The sequence below is a fragment of the Leiobunum rupestre genome, chromosome 2, assembly GCF_980474605.1.
Source record: "Leiobunum rupestre chromosome 2, qqLeiRupe1.1.hap1, whole genome shotgun sequence".
Classification (NCBI taxonomy): domain Eukaryota; kingdom Metazoa; phylum Arthropoda; class Arachnida; order Opiliones; family Sclerosomatidae; genus Leiobunum; species Leiobunum rupestre.
Genome location: NC_143385.1, coordinates 75759596 through 75783998, shown reverse-complemented (window position 1 = coordinate 75783998; position 24403 = coordinate 75759596). Strand labels below are relative to the sequence as shown.

Genomic DNA, 24403 nt, shown 5'->3' with positions numbered 1-24403 from the left:
CTGCAACTCTGATAGTACGTATCAAAGTGCTTTTATATGATCGGCCCAAGTGCAGCTGGCGATTATGATGTCATCTAAATACCAGGCCACCCCCAGATACTTGCCATCTTTAAGTACTCGGTCCATCAATCGTTGGAAGGTTGACGGGCTTGTTTTTAAACCAAAGGGCATATACTTAAAATGGTACTTGCCACTTTCCACTATAAATCCGGTATACTTTTCGCTGTCAGGGTCCATGGCGACCTCCCAGAATCCAGCTTAGTGATGTATTTTGGCTGTTGGATAGAATCTAGTATATCATTAATTCGAGGATAGGGGTAAGGATCATCTTCGATTTCATCATTAAGTCTTCTATAATCAACAATAACCCTTCTTTCCAATAACTCTGACGGGACAGGTATACGAAGTATCAGATGGTACTATGACTCCGTCCCTTAACATCGACTGGACCTCCTCTACAACAGCATTTTCTTGTCTTGTAAATCGTATTGGCTTACTCTGGACCACCTTGGCTCCAGGTTTGAGTTTAATTTCATGTAGTGTTGTAAGTCGGAAAATTACCGAGGCCTTTTTTCCGGAAAATTTTCCGTATTTTTCCGAAAAATATTAAAAACGTTTTCATTCCATGATTTGTCTAATATATTGTTTGCTAATTTAAATAAAGCGGCATTTTCACCTCATTTTTTCTAATCTAAAAGTAAAACTAAACCTATAGACTAGTTTAAACTGGTTGAAATGTAACACTATTAATGTTTTGTAGTATGTTTACTGATATTAGTCATTTTAAATCGATAAAAAGTTTAAAACATTAAAAACCCTTGAAAAGTAATTTATGTTTAAATTTTTCATTTTTCCGATTTGCGGAAAATTTTCTGGAAATTTTTCCGCATAATTAACAACCCTAATTTTATGGTACACCCAATCGGTTTGGCCAACACGATCTGTTACCACTGTAGGAAATTCTTTAATTAAGTCAACCAATTCACCTTGCTGTTTCTTGGTGGTGTTTTCTCCACTTATGGCTTTATTTACATCGGTCATAACATTGTCTGGTATAACTTCTTCTTTGGCCTTTTTTTCACTGTCCATGCGATGTAATTGTGTTGAATAATTGTCCCAAGTAAGCTTGTACTGACTGAAATTGATGACTGCACCTATACGGGTTAGGTAGTCTGTTCCCAAGGCAACGACCCTACAACATTAAAGTGTAAACAACCTGTAGAGTTACCATCAATAGCTGTCTGTAGTGGAATTGTTCCAAATATTGGTATAGTTTCTCCACTTGCTTGGAAATATATCTGGTTAGACTTTTTTAATGATTTGATTAGTCCTAAAGATGTTAAAAACGTTTTAGTTAAAAAGCTTGCTTCGGCATCCGTATCGACACATGCCAGTTGGGTAGTGTTATTCATAGTAAAATAGATGCCGTAGGCTTGACGTAAGTTAATATTTAAAACTGCAGGTTTAGTTACATTCGGAGGCCGAGTCCCTGCCTTGCTTAGTCTCGACTTTCGTTTTCCTTCTTCGAAGTGTCTTCGTGGGCTATGTTGTTTTGGTTGGTGGTGTAACGAGGCTGGCCCCGACGCTGTCCTCCTCGAGATCTTCCATAATTCGAACTGGTTTGCTGGACTGGACTATGATTGAATCACTGGGGTATGGTTAGCATTCGGTCCAAACATCTGTTCCATCTCGGTAACCTTCACTTGAATGCTTTCAAGATCGTGGCAGTTATATCTACTTAAGTGTGGAGTATAAATCGGCAGAACATTTTTAATCATATACTTCACCAGTTTTTCTTTCGGCAACGGCTGTAGCAACAACAGGTTCTGTTGTTGTATCCGAGTTATATAAGCTCCCACAGACTCCTGGTCTCCTTGTTTAGACAACTCAATCTCGGCCTTGATCCGATGTTCTCGTTCTGCGGTCAGATAGTGTCGTTCGAATGCCTGCACAAAGCCTGACCAGCTCCAACCCAGTGGTTCTGTCTCCAGTTCATACCCTTCATACCAGACTCGGGCTTCACCTCTGAAAACACTACGGGATATAGCAGCAATACCCTGCATATTTAGTTGGTTAGCCTCTGCATACAGTTTTAATTCTCGTACGAAACTACGTGGGTTTTCCTTACCATCAGAAAACGTAGGAATATTTAGTTTTACTTTACCCAAATTAGGGAAATGCACGTTATTGTTGTTACTCGGGTCAGGTCCCATACTCGACCCAAAGGGTAAACGGTGCGGATCATCAATATTACCCATATCCGGAAAATGTACTGTCCGTCGTGGCGTTTAAAGTTCGGTTGAGTTCAATCCATTCATTGGTCTCGTCCCATTGTTAGGTGGGTGTTCAGCTCTAGAAGTAACGTGGTTCAGTAACTCAGTCATACTGGTTTGTAATGCAACCATCTGTTGTCGTAGTTCTGATAGTTCTCTGCTTTCCGGAGATCTATTTGCATCGTCCACAGTAGTAGTTGTTGTCTCTGTAGAGCACTGGTCTTGTGTGCTAGTGGTCGGAGTTGATGGTGGTGGTGTTTGCTCAGGCTCAGTAGTATTACCCCAATCTAGGAGATTTTGTCCCAACTTATATCCAAAGTCTTCCGCTTGTTGGCCATACTTGAGACCTATTCTACTCAAATAAGTTAATATTCTCCAAATTCCTATTAACACACAGGAGATAAAAATAGGTATTAACATCCACAGCGACTTTGCTCCTCTTATTATATAAGAACTAGGCCACTTCCATAGCCATAGCCAAAAGGATGCGTAGATTTGTGCCCAGCAGATCAAAAGGTAAAGGCCAAGGGCCAAATAAAGTCCCCATGCTACACTACGGTACAGCCAGCAAATCAACAACCAGCTATCAGCAACATAGTCTTTTAGCTGAACAAACACAATGTACATAATATTATTTAACTGTTCAACAGATTCCATAATGTCCCAGATATATGTTTATATCAAAATTATTATTGATAGATTATAAAAAAAAGTTATTAAGATTAATTTAATTACTTAAAAATAAATGCTAAATGAGCTTATGATGTATTTAACCGTTCTTCAAAAAGGAGTGAATGCCGTGGCGTATTATACGGGACTGAATGCTTCGACAAAAATGGCGACGCGGCTGTTGTTTGTACAAAGGAGCTTCTTCCCCAACCGGATTGGCGCAGGAAGGTCACGTGCTCATATTTTGGCGCGAAAAACGGCAGCGTAGAAACAATATGGAGACTATCAAAATCCAGTCTACCGTAGTTTTACCCTATATAACCTCGTCAGGGAGAGTTTTCTACTCCGTAAGATATTATAAATTACTTTAATTTACAGAGGCATCCCCCCATGGGCCACCATTATGTAATGAACACACTTCACAGTAGAGATATTACACTATTATTTTATCATTTTTAATGAGGGCGCATCAGTTTAGGTTAATAATGGTATTTATTTCCAACTCACGGTTCTTCCTTTAAAGCAATCCTTTCATCTACCTCCGACAGGACATCTAGCTCTCTCCTCCCTTCTCTTACAGGGGCTTTCTATATATATGGTTGTGACTATACTTTCGCCACCAGGGGATTTACTCTTTCCAACGGGCGCCCTCTATCGAGTCCCTTACAACATTAATTAGTTCATCAAATGCATTTTATTATTTGTTACTTTTCTCTCGGCCTCTTTCTCTATCTTTTGCTAATTTCACTCAATTTTGAATTTTAATTATTGAAAATTTTTTGATCTGCTCGATAATTTCTTGGACAGCGCCTGAAAACAGAAATTATATAATAAATTAATAATTACTTTATTTCTTATTTAACACATTTAACTTGAGACTTAAATGAGTATTTTCCATTGGTACCTAGCCAATAAAGTTTATATACAAGGCGGTGGGGCTATCACATTGTGTAATATTTTGATTTACTTAAAAGAAAGTTATATTAACAAGTTAATAATTTGATATTCTCATTTTTTAAATAACCTTCCATGTCTGAAGAATCTCCAACATTAGAGTTATCAATTATGGAAGTACGAACTGCAGTTTTTGTGTGTGGACTCCACAGCGGAGTGATATTGTTTGAATGACTGACTCAAACTATTTTCTATGGTCATGTGAAAATGTACATCTAAAAAAAAATTGGAATTATAACAATTGAACAAATTTAGCAATACCTCTTTAAAAGTGTTCTCAAAAAAGTGATCTGGAAATTTTTGGTTTCAATACATGTATGAGCTCCTAGATTCTTTACTCCTTCGGGGACTGAATGATCACAACCATTTTGATCCACAAAATAAAAGAGTATTATGAAATTTCCAAAACTTAAGTCTATGTTTATCAAATTAAATTTTAATTTTACTTTCTGGGTTCAAAACTAGAGAGCAGTAAACTGGAATTAAAAAGTAAAAAACCTTAATTTAGAGACAAAAGATTGAGTATAATTTTAGCTAAATAAATCAGAAATAAATTAAATGTAATAATTAAAATAAATTCAATAATTGTTTTTGTCTAAACTTCCAAAGTGACAAAGCCTTAGCGAAATCAGCCACTTAGCTAATATAAAACCAATATTAAATAACATTGAATATTTTCAAACCTTAAATGATATAAATATTTGTTTACCTTTAATTTTGTTGTTTTCCTTTTAAATTTAATCTTAAAATGAATAAAATAAGTTGACAATGCAAAACCACGAGGTTGTAGTTAGGCTTAAGTTGAAAAATGCTAAACCACGAGGTTGTAGTTAGGCCTAACTTTTGCCAGAGACTCCGAGAGATAAACTGGTTGTCTTTCTGTGAAAGTATTCCGAGAGGTATGGAAGTTTTTGGGACTGAGTACTGACGTGGGGTGGCTTTGAAAAAATACCCGGGAGAATGAACAGCTGATGCCATCTATACCGTTTTAATAAAATAATTATGAGTTTTCAATTTGTAAGTTAGAAAAATATTATTTTGTTTGAAAATCAAAAGTTTTATCACTTTACAATTATTTTGAAAGTTATTAATTTTTACTATTTTAAATTTAAAAAACGACGCGTTAAGAGACATCTGTTAAATGACTGAATATATATAGCTATCATGAAGCTACTATTTTAGTAAATTTCAAATAAATATTTTCTTTACTTAATTAATTTATTAAAATTAAATATGATGTGAATTTTTGTTCATAAATAGTAACGAGCTATCACTTAAATTTGAAGTAAATTAAAAAAAATGGAATTGATGTAGGCCATAAAGATAATTATTTTAACCTCATAATCATATTTATAAGTTATTTAATAAATAATTATTAAATATATCATGCTTTTATTAATTATTTAAATTTTGGTAAGTTTAATTCAGTTAAAAATAGTATAAAAATTAAAAGTCGGGATGTATGTGGTTCTATAGTCGGCGAAAATTCCGAATGAGTTGGGCTTTGTACTTTATATGTCACTTCGCCAACTGCGACTGTCTCCCAACTCGCTGACTCTTTGCCAACCGAAAAACGAACTGCTTGTGCTACTAGGGAACTAATTTGAAACCAATATTGATCTCCCTTTTCATGTCACTACGAACATTCTAAATTAAAAATTGTTTTTATGAATGATAGTTATTTCTGTTTTGGTAAAAGTGGAAAGCTTAGCTATAGAAGAAAAAAGTCTTCTAATTTTATTGGAAAATGTTGGTCATTTAACTAAATCATCAACCAGGGATGTTTAAAGCAGTTGTAAATAAATTGTGAATTTTAAAACCGTTTTAAGTCTCTTTTCATTAAGTCATAGGGGGAAAACAGAGGGAAAACCACCCTCCAAATAACTTTTTCCTGTTAAATTGAAATTTGAACGATCCTTCAGTTTTAAAATTTTTCCAATTTAGAATGGTTCTTGGAATCACTAACTTTGTGTATTAATAGCTCGAGTTGGGATAGAGTTAATTTCGCTGCACCTATCACTATTCTCTTTAATAGAGGTTTGCCTAATTATATTTGTATTTACAGATATGACTTTTGCGTAACATTTGCTGCAGTGTGTGGGTTGATAGCAGAAAGATTCAATATTCCCTTCTCTTTTATTGTAATTCTTCGACCTTTGAGGCTTTTAAGGTACTTTTCCCATGTTATATTTATTTAACCGTTACAACATAATTTTCCCTCAAAGGCTTTTTAAAATGAAGAAGCGTTATAGAGATGTTATGGGCACTATTTTTATACTCCTGCCAAGGTTTTTAAGCGTAGCCTTAATTCTTCTTCTTGTGTATTATTTTTTTGCTATTATTGGAATTGAACTATTTTCTGGATACAACATGAAAAACTGTTGCAAGTAATATCTATACAGATTATTGTAGCAATCTTACTACTAAAAATATAAATATTCTTAGAAATACTACTGTGGAACAATTTTTCCGCTATGAAAACACCTCTACATCACAAGGATATTACTACCTCAATAATTTTGAAAATATTCTAGTCAGTGGAGGTAAATAAACTACACAATTTAATTTATTACTGACCACCTAAATGTATTAATGTATTCTTCAAATAATAGTCAATAGTCATCATTTAATTATCTACTACTTAATTATTGTAACCCGGCCACCTGGATTAATGGCTTCAAAAGTCGCTTGATGACTTAGGCCTAAGGTGGTGCCTTGGGTATTAGCCTAGCTGATTATAATTAATATAGTTGAGAAAAATAAACCTCAACATGATTTGATTTTAAATTGGCTAAGAAAATTGAAAAATGCATCCTAATTTATATAAACAGGTAAAGCTCTAATGCTACCATTTGAAAGTATTAATATTCAATATAATAAATACTCATATTAAATTAAACCTACTTTTGACAACTATTGAATATTTTCTTGAAGATTTTTTACTGTCTATTACATAGTATCTTGAATAAATGAAAACAGTAATTGCATTTTATATTCAGTAACTCTCTTTGAATTGATGGTTATAAATAATTGGTTTATCATCATGGATGGCTATGCTTTAGTTGCAACAGAATGGAGTCGTATATTTTTCATGTGTTTTTACCTGATTACCATGGTGAGTATATTCTGGTCAAAATATTTATATTTCAATCAGTTTATTAATTATGATAAAATATGTAGGTAGTTCTGAATATTGTGGTTGCCTTCATACTAGAAGCATTCTTATTCAGAATTCAGTACAAAAGAAAAATGGGTGACATGGATAGTAAGTTATTTTAAATAATAAATTGGGTGTATAAAAATTAAATCTTTTCAATAATAAACTTTTAAATACTTATGAACAGAAAAATCAATTAGGCATTATGGCATTTAAAGGTTAATGCAAGTGGGCAGGTGCAGGGTAGCTGGAAATATGATCTGCGAAGCCAATTCAGCTACAGGCTGTTTTCCCCATTCTTCCCCCTCTGGTCAATTTAGAGTTTCCCACCTTCAACGATAGAGATGGCGAGATGTTTGCCATCCCTTACCAAAAAATAAGTTGTCTAAGAACTTCTTAAACTGGGTTTTAAGTTGGTATTTGGAACAAATGCCAACTAAATACTAATTAAAAACCTACTTAAAAACCACTTAATACCAACTAGTCCAGACTTAAAACCAACTCAATGTCACTTAATGGAGCCAACTTGAAACCAACTTAAAAATAATATGTAATTTTCTGACCACTAAAAACCAACTAATTACCAACTTAAAAAAAAGTATTTTCCAGCCAACTTAATAACAACTTATTACCTCTTAAACTAGTTTATTAAAATATGCTGACCACTTGAGCCTACTTAAAACCAACTTAATGTCAACTAAAATGTGAATACCAACTAAAATCCAACTTATTTTTTGGTAAGGGATAACTGACCCAAAACTTTGTGGCTTTGGAAAATAATTCCCACTCGCAACATTTTGCAATTCCCCTATACCTAGTAACTTGGGCTGCTTTGGTTCAAGGTTCGTAAAAATGCTTGCCGCACAATAAGGTTGGTTTCACGCGGAAGGGTCGGGCATCGGTTTTTGAGGCGGGAGGAAGAGACGTGCCTCAAGATTTTGACGTCGCAAATTCCAGAGAGAGAAGGAACAAGATTCCTCGCGTACGAAAAATCCCTGTAACCTTTGGCGCGAATCAAGGCGTGCAAAATTGTTACATTTGAAAATAAAAAAATAATTGAAATAAAGAGTAAAAGATAATGAACATTAAAAGTACACAATTTTTTTTTAAATTATAAAATTAAACTCGACTAATTTCGTTATTGGACCGTCATTAGGTTATTATAACCTCGTTTTTTAGTTTTAAAGATAATAATTTTTTTCCATTTACCAAGTTTATTAATTCCAGGACCATAATCACGATTGAAACATTTATTTTTGTTCATAGATTTTAAGATTCCGAAAAGTCTAATTCTATTGGGTTTTTAAGAAAGACAGATTCAAAGTTAATTATATGGTTAGTTTCCATTACCAAAAAATAAGTTGGATTTTAGTTGGTATACACATTTTAGTTGACATTAAGTTGGTTTTAAGTAGGCTCAAGTGGTCAGCATATTTCAATAAACTAGTTAAAGGGGTAATAAGTTGTTATTAAGTTGGTGGGAAAACACTTTTTTCTTTAAGTTGGTAATTAGTTGGTTTTTAGTGATCAGAGAATTGCATATTATTTTTAAGTTGGCTTTAAGTGGTCTTTATTAAGTAAGTTTTAAGTAGGTATTTAGTTGGTATTTGTCTCAAATACAAACTTAAAACCAACTTAAAGTATTTCCTAGACAACTTATTTTTTGGTAAGGGTTGCAATACATGAGCAGCGAATCTTCGTTGTTTTTTACTCTTAATTTGTTTGTCTTGCACAAGTAGCTAGAAATATTTTAAATTAATTATAATTTAAATTTAATGAAATATATTAATATATATTTATATTAAATTATATCTATACCTTTATATTAAGGTTCAAAAAAAGCTTGCCGCATTTATAAGGTGTTAGACAGACAGACGTAAATATCATATGAGCCGTACCTTTTATTAGATCTGCAGAGGACTCGAGAACTTGTGACGTAGTACGCTCCTGCGCTGGTCGCGTTTTTTCTCTCTTGCTCGAAATAAGAGTGGCGATCTCCGCTAAACGCTGAATGCACCCCCCTTGGCTTTAGTTAAGAATGTATAATACATTTCCCATAGTATTGGTTGGAATTACATAATTTTAACATTGACTGTTTTATTGATTTTGATATAATATCTTATTAACAGAAGACAGTTTAGTGAAAGTGGATATAAGTTTATCACAAAGAGAGTTAGATTTTGCCACAAATGAAAATGGGTGTACAATATCGGAACTCTTAAACCAATCAGACGAATCAGAATCCGTGATCACATTCAGAGGAACAAGGAACAGAACTAAATTCTCTTTTAGCATGAAAATGTATGGAGAGGAGGTTAAGGTAGGTGTTGCTATTACAAAGAAAATATGGGTTTAAGTTCCGTGACTCATAAGTATGCTAAAAAAGCATTTTCATTAATGAAACCTTATACACGGGATATGACTTAAGTCACTTCCAACTCTGACAAGAAATATGTTATCAAGTTGGTGAAGGGGATATTGAAAATGCACTGAATTCCTTGAACGTTTCTAAATTTAACAATCTAAAGTTGAGCGCAGGACTCGAAATCACATGATTTCGTAGTACAAGGATTAAAAGAATTTTCCATTTCTGGGTCCACTTATTGTATATTCAGTGTGAAACAAGGTCTCATTGAAATTTTTATATGGAAATGTTGTACAGAGGCGCACTTATGAGTAATTGTTACACAAGTTATACTAAACAATTTTCGTAATATTAGGAATGGATTGAACATTCAGAGAAGGAACACCAAGCACATTTACACAATCTTCTAGGCGAAACTAGCGATATGTAACAGCATTTTTTATGAACAAAATTAATTTATTATGTTAAATAATCCACTGCATTTCTGGGTGAAGCTAGCGTATCTGCTGTTATAACCATTAAATGTAGTGATTGATCTAGAAAATAAGTGAATGTTGGGACAAACCAACAGACTGTTGTATATTTTTGGCTAATGTTATAAATTATTTTATAAAAATTGTAAATATTGAAAATAAAAATCGTTAATTTTTGATCAAATTAACCTTTCTAATAATAATAACTTTTTATTCAGATATCCTTTTCAGTTACACTGTTTTACAAAAGGGTCTGACACGTTAAATTAAATCATTATTTGACCAATAATCCAAGACACTTGTAGATCAGCTTGTGGTTTAAATACATGTCTTAAATTTTGTAGTTAAGACTTTGAAGTGTTGGTGTTGCAAAAATCTGATATAAAATATAGAAGTCTTTAAAAACCTTTCTAAATGTATAATTTGCACCTAAGTGCACTATTTTTGACTTTAAAACACCAGTTTTACTATTTTCCCACCCAAGCATCAGAGTGGCTAGAAGTTAGTGTGTACTGTAATCCAGAAGATTTGCTTAGGTATAGTAATTTTCCAAACACCACTTATGTACAATATATTTATTTGAAGACCAATGCTTGTGTGCTTTTTAGTTGAAGACAGAATAATAGATGAAGTTTGTGTTCCATGCAGCGCTGTGGCATTGATTGTATATATTAGAATCAAAGCAAAAATTTCAAGAGTTAAGTTGTTTGACTACGAAACGTTTTCTATTGCATCCCTATGACCCATTAGTGGTCAAGAAATGATCCAGAGACAATAATTCAAATTTTTTGGCTATGAAATTCTAATTTTCAGATTGCTTAGCTTGCTCCATTGAACTGATGTAAATTGTCTGATAAAATAAAAAAATTAAGTTAAAAACATTGAAAAGCAAACATAAAATTATTAGCCCAGGTTCATCTTTTATTGGACACTTTTATGCATCACTGTAAACCAAAGTTGCATCAAATCAAACAGGGGTTGTGAATTTCATTGATATTTTAAGGTTTTATACCTGTCAAATTGATTTGACCCGGAAATCAAATATTTGAACTGGTGGTTAGTTAGTTTTGACACCTTTTATCTTAGGTAGAAAATTACTTCACCTGTGATGAAACCGAGCTACATTTTATTTAATGATGTCACGTGAAGCATGCTCAGTGGCATGTTCTAATTAACACGTGACCACAAGCATGTGTTGCGCTGTGATATTAAGTAGAAGCCCAGAAATCTTGTGTAGCAGAGTAAAATACTTCATTGTGTGGGAAAGCTGCCCACTGGTAACTCTTCTGAAGTGTAATAAAATATGATAATGTAAGTGTTATCCAAGAATGATTGTGTGCAAAAAAGATGTTCTCTAGGTAGCTCGTGTTTTCATCAGAGCTATTTGGTTTCTATTTCAATTATTTAAATATAAATAAATGTTCAGAAAAGTATACACCTAGGACATTAAAATGAAAAGAGCACCTTCGCAGCCTTGACAAAGATTCCATTGACTAAAAATGTAAAATTACATTGTGTTGGCATATTTTCCTATCTAGGATAGGGAGATGAATACTTCTCTTGTAAGAGATAAATATACAAACCAGAAGTGTATAATATATTTAAGAACTCTTGTTAGAGAGTAATGGAACGTGTGTATCTGTAATGCTAGCATAGCTTTAAGGTGTACAAACTTAAAAATTACCAAAAGGGCTTAGATTTACTGAAAATTAAACATGAGTATTTAAGGTGGTTTATCTATCTCATTTCCTAAAAAAAATTCCTAGCATCACTAAAAATATATCAACAAATATGGTTTTCAAAAATTTTATTTTTTAAATAATTGTAATCAGAATCGAATTAACATTTTAGTGTAAGTAGTCAATTATTTGCTTTTTGACTGAAACTATGTAGTAAAGCTTCGAAAATCCTGTGAGATATGAAGCATAGTTCTATTGCACATCATTTAGTTTTTTCCATTGCTCTGGTGTCAACGTTTTTTGAGTGAAGGCATGAATAGTCTTTAATTCTTCTGAAAAAATATTATTTACCATCCTAAAATAAAAAAATTCATATTAAAAAATTGAAATCTCCATCAGTATTTACATAATGTTTTAAATCAAGATCCTGAAAATTGACATGTTTCTACAACCGGGAAACTATATGCTATACTATGTATGCGCTTGGAATGTTTAAGGATCCATTATCACCGTGCTGCATAAGTGGCTTGAGACAAGGGCAGGGTTTGAACTACGTTGAATGTAAGAGGTGGCATTTTTTATACTAATTGGCAGACTGCTGTTGCTAAGAAAATGAATTTAAGAAACCCTGATTAGTTCTAACACTGAAGATCTTGGAGACTTTGTAGAATTCTTCACAAAACTAATCTAATGCCGTGTAAAATCATTTATTTAGATGGCTTAATGACGACTAGGTGCTAGCTTGGCACGTCACAAAGCGCAATCTCGGATGGAAACTATGCCCATTTCTATGAGAATCATTACGGCAACCATAGTCATCCTCAGACATTCCAAGTGTACATACAGGTTTTTTTTTGTTCGGATAAGTTATTTTTTACGAAAACTACTTAACCATTAAAATTTCCAATCTCTACCTTAAGTATATACACCAGGGGACATTGATTGCTGAAATTTCATCATTTTCTTAAAATATTTTCACACTTTTAGAAAACCAATTTTTTTACCACTAGGTGCTAGGTCAATTTTGTCAAAAGAGAATTTGTAGAGAATCATCTGAAACCTTGTAACAGACCTATTTTTCACTGAAAAACGCGATTTGAAAATTAACAAGTTGGGCAAGCCAAAATAAACTCATTCTTGGCATCATGGGAATCGACAAACCTCAAATAAAGAAACACCTATACTAGTTTTAATAAACTGTAAATGCCACACACGCAGAATAGTTTGCACTTTCAAAAACAGTATTCGGGTTTTATTAAATTTATTTCAAACACCCTAAATAATTGTTTACAAAGTGGGTTCAATTATACCCCCATTGAGCTCAGACAAACAATTTCTGGTGTTACTTCTTGAAAAGCAATTTCAATTCTCGTTTCAATAGGAGTTGCGTAAACTCTTTCTTTGATAAAACCCCACAGAAAAAAGTCTTGCTTTGTCAGATGGAGAGACCTTGCAGGCCTAAGAACTGGACCATTTCTTCCGATCCATTGGTGTGGAAACTCATTTCAGGAATTCAGTCACCTGTCTGTGATAATGTGGTGGGGCGCCATCTTCCTGAATCCAAATTCAGCCAAAGGAAGGTCATAGATCGCATCAAAAATAATGATTGAAATTTTAGATGGGTAAGCTATGCTTTCGTAATATAGTGCAAGACTATAGCTTTCCAGGATCAAACAAGTTTATTTTGGCTTGCCCAACATGTTAATTTTTCAAGTCACGTTTTACAGTGAAAAATAGGTCTTTTACCATCAAATCAAAGGTATTCGTAGGTTTCAGATGATGCTCTACAAATTCTCAATTGACAAAATGAACCTAACACCTAGTGGTGATAAAATAGTTTTTTCTAAAATTGAGAAAATATTTTCAGAAAAAGATGAAATTTCACCAATCCATGTCCCCCAGTGTATTTACTTAACCATAAAATTTTTCAAATTTCTACCGTAAGTAGTTTTTATAAAAAATCACTTGTCCGAACTAATTGGAAAAAAAATTGTTTAAATCAAATTTCTTAAGGTCAATTTACAATTACAACCCATTAAGTTTAATATTAAAGCATTTATTAAATATGGGATATGAAATTGATTTCAAATTTATCCAGTAACATCTCTCCTGTTAAATGCATTTATCAAAAATTTTGGGTTTTGTTGTTTAGCCAATTTATAAGGTGGATCATTTCAACAAACTCAGTTCAACTACAAGATATTCTGTTTTCTCCAACTGCCAGCGGCTTAAAAACTAGGGATGCACCGATATGGGTGCCGCTGATATATCGGCTATTTGCGGTGGTAATATTGGCCGATATTAAATGGAATACAACCTCACGTGTTTGGTGTGGAACACCAACGTTTGCAAACTCTAGCCCATCTTGCCTTTAACTTTAAAACTGAAAAAATATGAAGCCTTATAAATATTCCTAGGCAGTGTAGTTTACACTGAGAGACAGACAAGCGGTAAACTTTTTGTGATGTGATTTAGTGTTTGCACACCTTTAATATTTACGTCTCGTCATTAAACTTCTTTTATAAGAGATATATTATATACTTATGCCAATAGCAATAAGAGTAAACATTAAGACTAATTTATTGTTTCACTTACCGATGTCTTTCCAGAAGTGGTTTTCCTTCGAATTTCTCAGATACAATGACAACGTTAAATTTAGCTCCACAACCATCAGAATAATCAACAACTTCCTACATTGATAATGTTTGATATTTATATTCATTAGCGTTATTTGTAATATTCAGGGCTACCGAGAGTAGACAGGGGCCCCACTAAAATAGTAATTGTGGTATAGCTATATGTTTTGGGGGAGAAACCTGGGAAAAGTATACCTTGTTTGTTCAAACCTGATGCACCATAATACCCACCCTTACCAAAAAATAAATGGTCTAGGAAATACTTTAAGTTGGTATTTGGACTAACTTTGCCAAACAGCCTTTTTAAAGGCTATTTAGCTGGTTTAAGCTAATTTTTATACAGCCTTTTTCAAGGCTAATTAGCAGAATAGCTAAGTTATTCAAAAAGCCTTTTTCAAGGCTAATTAGCTATTCTAGAAAAAATATTCAAACAGCTTTTTTCAGGGCTTTGATATAGCTGGTGTAGTATACTTGAGATCAGGCTTGTGATAACTAGTGGCAGGGGTAACTGCTAATTAGCTATTCTAGAAAAAATATTCAAACAGCTTTTTTCAGGGCTTTGATACATAGCTGGTATTATTAAAAAGTCTGTTTGAAGACTACATAGCTTTAACTAAGCTTTATTTTCTTAAACTTTTTTAAGGTTATTTCGCTATTAGTATATAATAGTAGCATTTTGAAATATGAGTACCAGAAAATTTTTATCTGGGTCTCAAAAACGAGAAAAACGGAAAAGGGAAGATAGTTTCGTTAGTAGTCAGAAAGGTGCAATGGCACGTTTTTTGAAATCGTCGGCGCCAAGCCATAACTATAGTTCTGAGAAAAACCTAGTCAAAGAATTGGGAAAGGGTTTAGAATCCTTGGGGACTGATAACAGTCACAGTTTTAGTAATACTGCTGAAGTTCTTCCAAACGCCAGTACTGATATGGAAATGGAACTAACTCATGAAGGAGAAATTGCAGAAGTTATTGCAAACCCCAACTCTAACCATGCACAAAATACATCAAACGTGTCCAATTCAAAAGAAATGGGCTTACCCGCGTTGAATAACTTGGATATTAGTCTAGATAAAGATTGCCTTCCAGTTCAGCCTAAACTAAATCCTTTTCCTAAAAGATTAATTGGCGGTAAAAATCGAGGTTTCAATTCTTCTTGGTATGTCAAATATCAAATAATTGAATATTCAGTTGCAAAGGATGCAGTGTATTGTTTTTGTTGTCGTCATTTTTTAGGCAGTAGAAACACTGCATTTCTAAAGGGATTTTCGGATTGGAAAAATATGGGGAGACAATTCGAAGAACACTTCACTTCCAACAAATCTTCTCACCAACTAGCCTACAAAATGTACTTAGACTACATGGAATCCAAATCCCGTGGATCAATAGTTTGCCAGGTTAACAACCACCATAGACTAGACGTTATTAGAAACAGAGAGGTCCTATCTACACACGTGGAAGTGATTATTTTATGTGCCCAACAAGATTGAGCACTTCCGGGGAACACTTACACATCCACCGACAATAATGGGAATAGGGGAACCTTTATTGCAATATTAGATCTTTTAAAAAGAATATGTCCTGATTTAAAAGCCAAGTGCGATAATATGCCAAATAATGCCAAATATTTGCACAGCACCATACAAAACGAAATAATTGGCATTTGTGCAAGTTTAGTGAGAAAAATTATTGTTCAAGAGGTCAACAAATCCGGTGGATTCTACTCTGTAATAGCTGACGAAACGCGAGACAACGCGGGAGTAGAGCAGTTAAGTCTTTGTATTCGATATACTAAAGCAGAAATAGGTGTCGTAGAACAATTTATAGGGTTCACAGATTTACACAAGTTTGATTCTGAGAGTATCAGCTTGGCAATTATAAATCTTTTAAAAGAGGGTAGTTTCAAACTGGAGAATTGTGTTGCACAGACTTATGATGGAGCTAGTGTAATGAGTGGACACGTAAAAGGAGTAAGGGTTAAATTAGAAGAAGCAGTAGGTGGCCATTGTCCGTACGTTCATTGCTACGCCCACCGCTTAAATTTAGTTTTAGTTGACTGTTGCTCCAAAATATCGACAGTTAGGGAATTACTTGGTTTGGTTCAAGCCATTTGCAACTTTCAAAGCAATTTGGTTATTAGAAGTGACTATTATGAAAACTCTCAAAAAGATCTAGGGTACAACATACTGAAAATGCCACAAAGCTGCGACACTCGATGGTGGAGCAAAAAAAAGGGATTCACTATTTTAGAAATAGACTCGATTCCGTAGTTTTAACTTTAGAGAATGTGATTGAAAACGGAAAACCCGACGAGGCTGCTGAGTGTCGTGGGTATATATCCCAATTACATAACTTTAACATATAATATTAGTCGTTGCATTAGACGAAGTATTAGGCGTAACAAATTCCCTGTTATAATATTTACAAAGTTCCAAAGTTATTTTTACGGAAGCCGTTGCCATTTGCCAAGCTACTGTCAAGACCTTAGAAGATTGTAGAAACTCTGAACGCTTTGATTCTATTTGGGAAAAAGCAACGAAAATTGCGGAATCGGCTTTTAATGCAGTATCTGACCGTAACAGCGAACCATTAGCTTTACGTAAACGTAAAATTATCCCTAACACGAGGTTAAAACATAGTGTGGTAACAATTACAATGTGGAAAAGGGAAACTGAAGCAACAACCCTAATAGACCAGATGAGGTCCACCTATTTCGAATTAATAGACAAATTTATTTCTGAAATGAAAATCCGGCTATTAGAAAACTCTGGTCTATATAATGGTATCATGGCGTCTGACCCTAACTCTGAGAACTTCCTAAACGAAATCGATATCCTAACACATTGTAACACATACGATAGGTTTCATTTTGACCTTGATTCCTTAAAAAGTCAAATTAAAATTGCGAGAAATCTAATTATCCCCAAAAAATTTAATAGCCTAAGCGACTGCTTCCACTATTTAATGCCCATGGAAGATAGCTTCCCTGGGGGCCTATTCTGTAAATATTCGAAATCCTATTTTACATCGAAAACTTCATTTCGAACTTCGAGATCTCAACGAATGGTATTCGGTAAAGATTTCGAACAAGCATAAATCAATGCAAATTGTCGAAGTCGATCTCGACATGGTATAGGGTATCGAGATCGAATTCCCATTCGAATTTTTACAGAATCACCCCCATGACCTTGTTAAGTACTATAAGGTTGTTCAATGCATTCCTGTCGCAAACGCCATCTCAGAAAGAAGAAACACGTCTTCGAACAACTATGGGAGAATTTAGACTTTAAAATCTGGCTACGTTGTCCGTTAATCGGGATTTGTCGAATTGTTTAAAAGAAAACCCTTATTTAGTGGTTAACGAATTTGGTAAAAACTCTAATCGAAGAGTATCATTCTTTGATTTAATTGCGAGGGCAGAAAATTTTATCTTTCCTAAGAAAACTTTTAAATTAACATATTAGTGTCATAATTTTAAAATTTTAACTATAGTCAAGAAAATTCTTTAAAATTGGACATTTCAAAATTAAAATATATAGATAGGGGGGGGGGTCTTTAAATCAGACCGGGCCTGTGTGTTAAAAATTCCTGGCGGGGGTACTTTAAATACCAACTAAAATCCAACTTATTTTTTTGTAAGGGCAAGAATGATGATGCAACAAACCAATTGCAACGTTCAGCACTAGCGAAGTTTTTATCGATTTTAACTTCAGATAAACTTCTATAAAGTAGTAGCTGCCATTGTGGGCGCGAATTTTTTATGAATAGGAAAAAGCATGGGTGACGTCGTGTGATGTAGCATTGCCCTTACTTTATATAAGGTCATTAAGTGCAGCTTTCCTACTTGTAAGGCACATTATTTAGGACACATTGACTATTCAATTATCTTGAACATCATTCTCAAGGTCATTGAAAATTAATCTTAGGAATAATTAGGTCTATTGACTCAATTCCAATTACAAAATATGTTAAAAATGGTTAACCAAATGATTTTCATGGTTGATATTTAAAAGATAAGAATAAAAGTAATAACACAAAAAAATTAAGAATCTAAGGTGATGTCATTTTCCATTTTAGAAGGTCAATTAGACCCCACTAATACTTTTAATATTTTCAAAACTGGTGGTCATATATAAAGATTCAGATAGCCCATCAAAATATGACTAGCAAATTTTTATTTGTATAACCAATTGCCAATGGAAGCTATGGTAAATATTAGGCTTTTTGGCCTGCCAAAGCCTTTAATTGTGGGTAAATTTCAATAACTAATTATTAACAATTGTCCAGATAAAGGACCAAAATTTTGAGATTGGTAAATTTCACATTGACTAAGGGAAAAGAATTATTTAGAGAATTAGGGGTCCATTTCAGAAATAAATGAAAGCCCTAGTATAAACTTGTTCAGATCCTGTTTTTAAACATTACCTTATTTTGAGAGATTTGCTAATTTTGGGGTTTAATGTCAACAATTTAAAGCAGCCAAATAACTGTTAGGGGTTCAACTACATATCATGCTCTTTCTGGTAGCTGTTGAACATCCAGTTTCCATGTAGCGTCTGATTCAGTATTATCCCTTTAAAGATTATTGAAGTCCTTGCTAGGTGAATGTAGGAATACCTTTATTTTTAGAGGTTTTAAAGCAATACTTACAAGGAGAGTACCCGAGGTGTTCATTGCCGATTTTGTTCAAAGTCGAGCGTAATGTAGACCTAAATGAGATATGAAATTTCCTAAAAGGAGATGTTGCACTACCCATTCGATTTGCCATGGCAACTGAAAATGGTTTGGACCACTAAAAACAAAACAAAACTAAAAAAGCATGGGATATTTTCAGTTTTACAGGTTCCTACCTCCAAAATTGTTTAAAAAAAATGACGAAATGGGTAATTTGGATCACATTTAGGTAAATTTCATCAAGTTTGGGTATATTGGAACCTTTTTGGGTTAAAATTGTAAGGATCTTTGGGTAAAATAAGGAAAAAATCTTATTTTTGTTTTAAGTGGTCAAAACTATTTTCAGTTGCCATGGCAAATCAAATGGGTAGTGCAACATTTCCTTTTGGGAAATTTCATATCTCATTTAGGTCTACATGACGCCCGACTTTCAACAAAATCGGAAATAAACATCTTGGGTACTCTCCTTGTTAGTGTATGGACGCTAACCACAAACCTCCCGATAAGTTAAGAGTTATCGCTCTCAAAAGCGCCTCAGCCCTGTTGTAATTAAAGAAATAACATATTTATTAATTTACCAAGTGTTGAGGGTTTAATTCTTCTTTGAGCCTCTCTTTAATGTAGTTTTCTGAATAGGCTGTCATATTCGAAAAAGCTCTAGAACTTATCACACTTCGGCAAAGAATAGAAAATAGTTTGTTCTTGGAACCAATGTTATTTTGGTAATTCACAAGGAAACGTTTGTTAAATCTCACGAAATTAAAACCAATCTGAAGTAATGAATTTTGGATCTTGAAATTCATAAATTGTTTTAATGTATTAATTAACTCCGAACTAGTAAAAAATTAAACCTTCTGCGTTTATGACAGGCTTTAGGAAAAACTATTTTTTTTTAAGAGACACAAACATCAGTGTCGACCAGAGGCCTTAGACACCAGCACACACACAATAACTGATTAATCACGGTGAGATATGTGTAACGGCCAGCCTTGGAAATAACGGTGGTCAGGTGGTCAAAGACCAATTAATTAATTGCACAGACCAGTTTATTTATTCAAAATTTGGGGGTCACTGGTCACCGTGTTCAGTTTATTAATTCGAAATAATAACCAAAAAAAACAGAAGGTGACCAGTTTAATAATTCCAAATAATAGATGACCAAGGGGACCTACTGAGCGAAATAAATTGTCATTGGCTAGCTGCATAAGCAGCCGATGCCGGGATGGTGACGTCAGTGGGAAGCCAGAAGCTTAGATTTCCGCATTGAAATCAATGCTGTAGTATTGTCTTATCTTGGACATATTTTAGTAATTAAATGAAATTATTATCCATTAAGACCATTTTATGATCACTAAATTATGTAAACTAAAGTAAGTAACCCAAAAATTTCATTTAAATAAATTCAATATATATTGTTATTTGGTTTAAAGATCTTAGCCGGTAGTAAGCCTAGGCCAAAACAGTGACGATTTCACGATTCGAGGAGCTGAAGAAATTAGGAATAGTTAATCATTAAGTGATTGACTCGATTGAATAAAGTAAATTAAGCCAGTAAACGGATTAGAAAATTTAATCAAGATTTTTAAAACAAAAGCATGTTAAAATATTACTGTGAATCTATTTCAGATATAATAAAGATAATAATGGTAAAAGTGTGTACTTAGGCAGCTCTTTAGCTCAAAATTCGTGCTTAAGAATTTTTCTCGTTCAGGTAGACTAACTTCCCTTAATTAGTCTCCAGTAAGAGATAGTTGTCTCTATCTTGATCTGGTTACCCTCTCTCTACAAGCTCCTCCATTATCCGATGCAATCTTATTTTTCATATTTGGTCTCTACCTTCAGAACGAGAGGCAACAGTCGTAAGCTATGACTCCGGCACTCTAAATGTGACTCGTTAAAATTATTCTTTTTTCCTCGGGTTATTATTCCCTGGAACTACTTCCCAGATGACATTGTGTGCGCGGGCACTCTGGATGTCTTCAAGAAAAAATTGTCAAATGTCACTTTTTGTAATTTAATTTAACCACCCATGTGGTTTCCTATTTATATCTTAACTCTCGGGCTCTTCCGTCTTCTGACCCTAGCCCCCACCTGGACTCTTGAGAAAAAAAGTAGTTAGTTATTGTTTTGATCTCAATCTTTATATTTAACTACATATAATTAGTAGTTACAACTCTACTGAAATTGAAGTTTGATCAATAGTTATTTGTAATATTTATATAATTAAGTGATTTCTAATAACTTTGTGAATAAATTTTCCTTTTATATTCTTAAAACGGAAATATTTTATTTAAGTTTAATAAACAATTATAATTTAAATACTTTGATAAATTAGATATTGCTCGTTTTACATTGAAATGAATTATTAATACTGAGTTTTTCCCAAAAACAAAAATACACCTTCCTCTTTTAGCCACCTTTAAATAATGAAAACTTCAGAGCATTTGTACTTTAAATAGTGCAAATCATATAACAGACTATTCAGTTTATTTATTAGCATATGTAAAGGTAATTTTAATTAAAAACGATGCTTTAAAAAACATTTAAGAAAGCAATGTCAACACACAGTAAAGGTTTTTTTTTTTTATTCAAGGAAGAAAGGCTGATTGAGTCTGAGAAGACCACGAGCCCGGCGAAACACCATCTGATTAAACAGGGCGAGATATGTGTAACGGCCACGCCAACGGGGGGATACGTGGGGACAGGGGTGGGGACACCCGTGGCGGAAGTATTCCGACCATCCGTTGGGGAATTGGTAGTCGTCCTCACACGACCATCCACAAACTCTGCCTCCCGGACGCCTGGGATTACAGGAGTGAGCCACTACTCCCGGCACATAGTAAAGGTTGCATCAGGTCTTTAGGCTTCCCACTGACGTCATAGCTGGCGTAGAAGACCGAAGAGCAGACGACGGGAAAATGAAAACCCCGCTAAGTAGGCAACCTTTATTAGCGTATTTATGAACCTTGGGAGATCTTGGAGTAGCTAAACATGGAGAGGAAATTAGAGCGCGTCATCTATACGGCTGTACGGTACCCAGAAGCCCTTGCGGTTTTGGTAGGGGCGCGTACGTGTCGCCTTGGAGTAGCTCGGATGAGTATCAGCTGTTAAGCCTGTGATAATAGAATTTTTTTCGCGATTGTTTTTTAAAATGTCGTTTAAAAGATTTAGCTTTGGAGATCATACGTATAGTATTTTATCTAAACAAATAAAAGGAGCATTAAAGCCTTCAAAGGGTACTTTTTTTCGTGAAAATATGGATTACCTGAGAAAAATAGCTTGAATCACTTTTACAGTTTTGAAAACCACAGTATTTTTTCATTGCAAAGACAACTAACTTTTGTTATAATAGCAGCAATTAATTAAAACTATAGTAATTCATAAAATTTGATTCAGGCAGCAAACTTTTATTGTTGTCAAGTTTGAATACGAGCAGACGATAAGTATACGTTTTTTCGAATATAGGTGTCGCCGAAACGTAGGACCCTACCAAAACTGCTAGGAATTATGGTAGTCCTTTGGTAGTAATGATGGGGGAAGACACTCAACGTTAGAGGTACGGAATTTTCCCCTCCATGTTTATCTACTCCAAGGGGAGATGACCTATTAATTCAAGGTTTATATCAATTTTGATTTCCCTATTCACTGGATTTCTATGTACAGCGACTCCACTTACTAACGCCGCGGCCACACGTCGAGGTTTTATGTAGAGTCCCTTCGCTCGCATCCGTCAAACGAGTGGAACTGTCTAACCCCCCTCTGGCCTCAAACCCTCAATCCTCTAGTCAAGCTTTCCCGCGAGTACGGTAGGCTACCCTGGCTACGCGGTAGCGGACCGGGGACTCTGGAGTTACGGGGCCTAGAGAAAGAGAGATAACACGGTAAATTACGAGGGTCTTCTAGGCTATGGTAGTAGTCTTAGGTGAGATAGTACTATATTGTACTATTCTTGTGGTACTCGTAAAATAAAGTTAACTATTTTGAATACGTGTAAAGTTAATGTTACCAACATAATCTAACTTCTAAACATGTAGTATAAGTTTTATTAGGTTTATAAAATGACATTAGAACATTTTATATGAGACCAGTTTAATCATTCATAAGCTAGGGGGTCACTGGTCATAAGGACCAGTTTAATAATTCATATGCTAGGGGGTCACTGGTCATAAGGACCAGTTTAAAAAAAAACCTTATTTCCAAGGCTGGTAACGGCCACGCCAACGGGGGGATACGTGGGGACAGGGGTGGGGCCACCCGTGGCGGAAGTATCCCGACCACCCGTTGGGGGATTGGTAGTCGTCCTCCCACGGCCTTCCACAAACTCTGCCTCCCGGACGCCTGGGATTACAGGAGTGAGCCACTACTCCCGGCAGGAAAAACTAATTTCCTAAAATAAAGTGGGATACGCGACGAACGTATCGAACAACAAATGGCTAGACGTAGAATACGGAACTAGACCCCGAGGCCGCCTAGGTAGGCGCCGGCGCGCTGCCTACGATGTTTTCTCGGCGCGCCGCCGATTGTGTATAACATTTTTCAACAGGGCTACCAGATTTTCTATTGATATTCGTCTCTTTGCAGCTTTACGAAAAATGTAGTTCTTTTTTGTTGATGACCTAAATCATAGAAATATCATAGGTAACTAGAATGCTGCCGTGTAACTGGCAAATGGACCAAACGCCGTGGTTGACGATAGCCAGATCTCAGCCAATCAGAGCTCAAAGAGTGGTTCTGCCAAGAATTTAATGTCACCAGAGAGAATGACGTGAACTATCTCCCGCGATAGTAGCCGAACCAAGGAGGAGAAACACTCTACGGCCTCTCATTGGCTGAAGGTTCAAAACGAACTGGCGACAAGCTCGGCTGTAGGCGGCAGCATTCTAGTTACCTATGAGATTTCTATGACCTAAATACGTAATCAAAGCCCGATGAACAAATACCGATATTGACCTTTGTAAGATAAGACTATTTTCCCGCCTTTTATCTATGTATAAATACTAGGATAAACTTCCAATCGGTACGACTTCCCCTCGGGAAAACTACTAAATTTGTAACTATTAGTATACCTCTTCATAAGTAAACAAACCATCAGTTTAATGTCATAAGTAAACTAGTCCCTTTCAATTACCGATAACCCACAAGCACAATGAATGGCGACGGAGATGGGATAGAAAATTAACCTTCAAAATGAATTCATTTAAAACCACGACTGAACATATCAACGCATTCTATTGGGTTTCTTTCTGATGACCAATTCTTCAACCATCGAGGGAACACATCCGATAATTATGACGACAATTGGGAGGGTATCTGTCATGTCCCAGGACAGGTAAATGTTGAAAGAAACACGAAGCGTAATTGAAGGTTGTTAGAGAATTTTCTTTATTCCAAAGTTCGGTGGCAAAAAAAAAAGAAATTTTAGCATGCTTTTCTCCCCCCCCCCCTCCAACCCCTCACTCGGCCTTGCCCAAGGTTCGTAAAACTGCGTAGGCGGGCAGAATCAACCGTAAATTTCGCACTTCACTG

General features: G+C 34.7%; 2 protein-coding genes across 4 annotated transcripts in view; one reads left to right on the top strand and one right to left on the bottom strand.

Moving 5' to 3' along the window:
* Positions 1–10075, top strand: part of LOC149959032 (two pore calcium channel protein 1-like) — a 36037-nt gene extending 25962 nt beyond the window's left edge. For all 3 annotated transcript variants that reach the window (XM_090166374.1, XM_090166373.1, XM_090166375.1), the window contains 7 exons: positions 5962–6066; positions 6122–6283; positions 6342–6439; positions 6896–7011; positions 7077–7161; positions 9183–9373; positions 9774–10075. In XM_090166374.1, the coding sequence (XP_090022500.1) occupies positions 5962–6066; positions 6122–6283; positions 6342–6439; positions 6896–7011; positions 7077–7161; positions 9183–9373; positions 9774–9848 (832 nt within the window). In that variant the 3' untranslated portion in view covers positions 9849–10075. The remainder of the gene's footprint in view (positions 1–5961; positions 6067–6121; positions 6284–6341; positions 6440–6895; positions 7012–7076; positions 7162–9182; positions 9374–9773) is intronic.
* Positions 10076–11717: 1642 nt separating this feature from the next.
* Positions 11718–19722, bottom strand: LOC149959031 (bolA-like protein 2). The gene is made up of 3 exons (XM_090166377.1): positions 19456–19722; positions 14166–14260; positions 11718–11925 (listed from the first exon to the last, which is right to left on the bottom strand). The coding sequence occupies exons 1-3, from the start codon at positions 19678–19680 to the stop codon at positions 11823–11825; spliced, it is 423 nt and encodes a 140-aa protein (XP_090022503.1). The 5' UTR covers positions 19681–19722; the 3' UTR covers positions 11718–11822.
* Positions 19723–24403: the final 4681 nt, after the last annotated feature.